Source organism: Chelonoidis abingdonii, chromosome 5, assembly GCF_003597395.2.
Source record: "Chelonoidis abingdonii isolate Lonesome George chromosome 5, CheloAbing_2.0, whole genome shotgun sequence".
Classification (NCBI taxonomy): domain Eukaryota; kingdom Metazoa; phylum Chordata; order Testudines; family Testudinidae; genus Chelonoidis; species Chelonoidis abingdonii.
Window position 1 is genome coordinate 145,440,349 of NC_133773.1, and position 1,680 is coordinate 145,442,028.

At 53.0% G+C, this 1,680-nt stretch overlaps 1 protein-coding gene across 1 annotated transcript in view; it reads left to right on the forward strand.

The window, feature by feature from the left end:
• LOC142045781 (C-type lectin domain family 10 member A-like) overlaps nt 1–1,680 on the forward strand; it is a 182,862-nt gene that overhangs the window by 29,835 nt on the left and 151,347 nt on the right. The window contains exon 3 of the mRNA XM_075066728.1: nt 1,201–1,341. Within this exon, the coding sequence (XP_074922829.1) occupies nt 1,201–1,341 (141 nt within the window). The remainder of the gene's footprint in view (nt 1–1,200; nt 1,342–1,680) is intronic.

Consider the following 1,680-nt stretch of genomic DNA (forward strand, 5'->3'; position numbering starts at 1 on the left):
CACTTGCAGGTTTGAACTAGTGTAAATGGTGGATTCTCTGTACCTTGAAGTCTTTAGATCATGGTTTGAGGACGTCAGTAACTCAGCCAGAGGTTACAGGCTTACTACTGGACTGGGTGGGCGAGGTTCTGTGGCCTGCAGGAGGTCAGATTATGATCATGATGGGCCGTTCTGGCTGTAAGGTCTATGAGACCTGTCTCTGCCTCAGTTCTCTACCTGTGATACTGGGGGAGGAGACTTCCCTACTTCACAGGGGTGTCGTGCGACATGAAATAATATATTAAAGACTGTAAGGTGCTCAGATACTCCCGTGAAAGGAGCCAGAGATGTATGATGGATCACAGGAAAGATTCCGCAGGCAGCACTTAGATCAGAAGTCTGTTGATGATGCACAAGCTGGAAGAGAAGCTGGCTCCCTGGGGCATCACTGTGTTGTCCCTGAAGTGCTAGAGGGAGTGAAAGGCTGATTTTTAGAAACAGATGCTCTGCAGGTGTAAATCGAAGCAGCTCCTCTGAAGTCAGATTGACACCATCTGAGCACCTGGCCATTAGCCTTGCAAGCCCGGATCCTCAAAGGCATTTGGGCTCCTGGTTTCCATAGAAATCACTGGGAGTTTGGGGCCTGAACACTTCTAAGGGTCTGAGCCTCCAGTTAGCAGACAGGCATCTGAGACACACCAGGAGCGGAGCTGTCAGGATTGGCACTTAGCCGGCCACAGTGCCCAGAAGCTGCATCCAGGTCCTGCTTTCCATAACGCTAGGTGCTGCACAAACACAGAGGAAAATGAGGTCATAGAATCCCAGAACCATTGGGTGAGAAGGGACTGCAGGGGCATCTAGTCTAACCCCTGCCAAGATGCAGGACTTGTTACGTCTGAAACATCCCAAACAGACATCTCCAGCCTCCTTTTGAAAACCTCCCGTGAAGGGGCTTCCACGACTCCCTGAGATGTCTGTTCCTGAGATTTCATCTCAATCTGTTATGCTGGAGTTATGACGGTGTAACATACACCAGATGAGAGCCCCGAATGGGGCCTTGGCTTTGCCGGTGTCCCTCCTCGGGAGGGAAGCTGTCCAAGATTAAAATAAAAGATGTCATAGAGAACAGGCTCACAGTCGGAGCATGTTCTTTCTCTGGGCGTGGATGGTCTCCAGCCGCAGTTCGGTTCAGTCACTGACCTGCAGACGTGTGATTTCTAGATCTCCAGGGACAGAGCAAGCTGCAAGCAGTTGAAGAAGCGGTGCAGAAGCTCCAAGTCTCTCTGCAGCCTGACGAAGCCTCGGATGCGTCAGCAAAGGGATCGGACAGTAAGTCGCAGGACGAGGGTCTTAGGCTTCGGGGTGGGTCAGTTCCCGTCCCTTGGCCTGGAAGCTGAGCACTCTCCTGCCTATAGGGATGGTGGGTGCCTGGCATCCTCTTGCTCCTCTCCATAGACTTCCCTGCCAAGTAGTCCCATCCCCCTGTCTAACAAGCTGCTGCTCTGCACATTCCTCTGCCAGCGGAGGCTCTGTTCCCAGGGACAGGTGGCTGCTCCAGGCTCCCTCCTAGCTCCCTTCCTGGCAGTGGCAGGCTGGCTGCATCCGTCCCATGCTCCTACGCAGGATGCCTAGTGGTCAACATCTTCCGTCCTTTCACTGTTGCTCCCTTCGCTCCATAGTTTTCACCTTGGCCCCTGTACT